The 3036-nt window shown below is 37.5% G+C and overlaps 1 protein-coding gene across 1 annotated transcript in view; it reads left to right on the top strand.

Annotated features, from left to right (window-relative positions):
* The window catches only part of LOC105451284 (integumentary mucin C.1-like), a 30385-nt gene that overhangs the window by 26351 nt on the left and 998 nt on the right, over positions 1 to 3036 (top strand). Inside the window, exons 4-5 of the mRNA XM_011691654.1 lie at positions 2858 to 2923; positions 2980 to 3001. Coding sequence (XP_011689956.1) covers positions 2858 to 2923; positions 2980 to 3001 — 88 coding nt within the window. The remainder of the gene's footprint in view (positions 1 to 2857; positions 2924 to 2979; positions 3002 to 3036) is intronic.

Raw genomic sequence — 3036 nt, 5'->3', positions numbered from 1 at the left:
CTTTCAAAAACTCCCACAGCTAAACGGCTGGAGATAGAGCCATGGTGAAGAGGACCTTTTTTGTTCGTCTCGACAAGTTCTATAAGAGAGAAATACCAGACTTGATGAAATCCAAAAAAAACATTTTTTGGGACATAAAAGATCCTGTAACTTCTAAACTACAACAAATACTGGATTGGTGCATAGGACCTTTCTTGTAGGGCTCGGCGAGATCTATCAGACACCACCTTTGGATTTTTTGAAATACGACATTTTTCAATTTTCAAAATTTTCACAAAACTCCCAAGAGCAAACTAAAATAGCTACGACACTTTGGTTTGTGGGAGGTGATAGAGGAGGTCGTACTCTATCGATAAAAAATGCTAACTCAATTTCAAATCTCCACTGACCCCTTAACATGTGGACTTTTTGAAATTTTCAAGAAAAAGTTTTTTTTTAAATTTGGGATGGATGGAAATTTTTCTTTATTGCTCCCGATGAGAGGAACAAGAAAAGTTTTTTGCATCAACTTCCTATCTCGCACCGATTAACATGTGGACTTTTTTAAAATTTCTAAAAGAATTTTTTTTTAATTTGGGATGGGGTGCAATTTTTCCTTATAGAACTCGACGAGAGGAACAAGAAAAGTCTTCTGCACCAACCTCCTATCTCGCACCGTTTAGCCTGTGGACTTTTTGAAATTTTCAAGAAAAAATTTTTTTTTGAATTTGGGATGGATGGATATTTTTCTTTATAGCTCCCGATGAGAGGAACAAGAAAGATCCTTTGCACCAACATCTTATCTCGCACCGTTTAGCCAGTGTACTTTTTCAAAATTTTTAAAAAAACTTTATATTTTGAATTTTGGATGGGTGGCAATTTTTCCTTATAGAACTCGACGAGAGGAACACGAAAGGTCTTCGGCACCAACCTCCTATCTCGCACCGTTTAGCCTGTGGACTTTTTTAAAATTTTCAAGAAGAATCTTTTTTCTTAATTTGGGATGGATGGAAATTTTTCTTTATTGCTCCCGATGAGAGGAACAAGAAAAGTCCTTTGCATCAACTTCCTATCTCGCACCGATTAACATGTGGACTTTATGAAAATTTCAAAAAAAATGTTTATTTTTCTATTTTGGATGGATGCAATTTTTCATATAGAACTCGACGAGAGGAACAAGAAAGGTCCTCTGCACCAACCTCCTATCTCGCACCGATTAGCCTGTGGACTTTTTGAAATTTTCAAAAAGGATTCTTTTTTGAATTTGGGATGGATGGAAATTTTTCTTTATAGCTCCCGATGAAAGGAACAAGAAAGGTCCTTTGCATCAACTTCCTATCTCGAACCGTTCAGCTTGTGGACTTTTTTAAAGTTTTCAAAAAGAATTTTTATTATGAATATAAGATGGGTATAAATTTTTCCTTATAGAACTTGACGAGCGGAACAAAAAAGATCCTCTGCACCAACCACCTATCTTACACCGTTTAGCCTGTGGACTTTTTTAAAATTTCAAAAAGAATCTTTTTTTTAATTTGGGATGGGTGGCAATTTTTCCTTATAGAACTCGACTAGAGGAACACGAAAGGTCTTCTGCACCAACCTCTTATCTCCCACCGTTTAGCCTGTGGACTTTTTGAAAATTTTTAAAAGAATTTTTTATTTTAAATTTGGGATGAGTGGCAATTTATCCTTATAGATCTCGACGAGAGGAACACGTAAGGTCCTCTGCACCAACCTCTAATCTCGCACCGTTTAGCCTGTGGACTTTTTGAAAATTTTTAAAAAACTTTTTATTTTAAATTTTGGATGGGTGACAATTTTTTCATATAGAACTCGACGAGAGGAACACGAAAGGTCCTCTGCACCAACCTCCTATCTCGCACCGTTTAGCCTGTAGACTTATTAAATATTTCAAAAACAATTTTGTTTTTGAATTTCGGATGAGTGGCAATTTTTCCTTATAGATCTCGACGAGAGGAACAAGAAAGGTCCTTTGCACCAACCTCCTATCTCGCACCGTTTAGCCTGTGGACTTTTTTAAAATTTTCAAAAAGAATCTTTTTTTTGAATTTAGGATGGGTGGCAATTTTTCCTTACAGAACTCGGCGAGAGGAACAAGAAAGGTCCTTTGCACCAACCTCCTATCTTGCACCGTTTAGCCTGTGGACTTTTTGTAAATTTTTAAAAAAATTTTTATTTTGAATTTTGGATGGGTGGCAATTTTTCCTCATAGAACTCGACGGGAGGAACAAGAAAGGTCCTTTGCACCAACCTCCTATCTCGCACCGGTTAGCCTGTGGACCTTTTTGAAAATTTTCAAAAAAATTTTTTCGATGTCCAAAAGGAGTTTCAAATTGGAAAAATGGACAAAAATTGGACAATACCAGTGGATAGAGAATGTCGTGAAACGTGTTTTGGACCCATGAATTTTTGAACGAAATTTGTAAATTAAAAAAATTTTTTTAAGTCCAAAGGGTGTATCAAGTTTGAAAAATCGACCAAAATTGGACTATACCAATGCATAGAGAATGTCGAGAAACGTGTTTTGGACCCATGAATTTTGGACACAGTTGCAAACACTTTTCACGTGTGTCCTGGGTCAAGAAGGCTGGGGGGTCCAGGGGGCGAAGCCTCCGGTCAGGGGTCCAGGGGACGAAGCCCCACGGTCAGGAGGGATTCGGGGGGGGGCGAAGTCCCCCCTGAGAATAAGAAAAAAAAAAGAATTCGTTAAAAACGACCATGACAACAATCACGGCCGCAGACAGACATGTGACCGTTTTTTAATGAAGGTAAACGTGAATGAACAAGTCTAAAAGCAAAGGTAAATTGTAAATAAAATAATATATTTCAGTGGATAATAATACGTCTCTCTTTTCAGGTTCCTGGTTTCCTTGATCAATTGTGGATCACCAACGCGATGACGCAATCCTCGCAATTAAATCTGGTAAGTATCAAATATTGTGGTTGTTTGTGTATTATTATCTCATTGCTTTGCCTCAGGTAGTCAACCGAAACTGGATCGGTCAGTAGTGACTGAAACGTAGGTATGTAAAGGAA

The sequence above is a fragment of the Wasmannia auropunctata genome, unplaced genomic scaffold, assembly GCF_000956235.1.
Source record: "Wasmannia auropunctata unplaced genomic scaffold, wasmannia.A_1.0 LD336053.1, whole genome shotgun sequence".
NCBI classification, from domain to species: Eukaryota; Metazoa; Arthropoda; class Insecta; order Hymenoptera; family Formicidae; genus Wasmannia; species Wasmannia auropunctata.
This window is presented reverse-complemented; position numbering and strand designations above follow the sequence as displayed.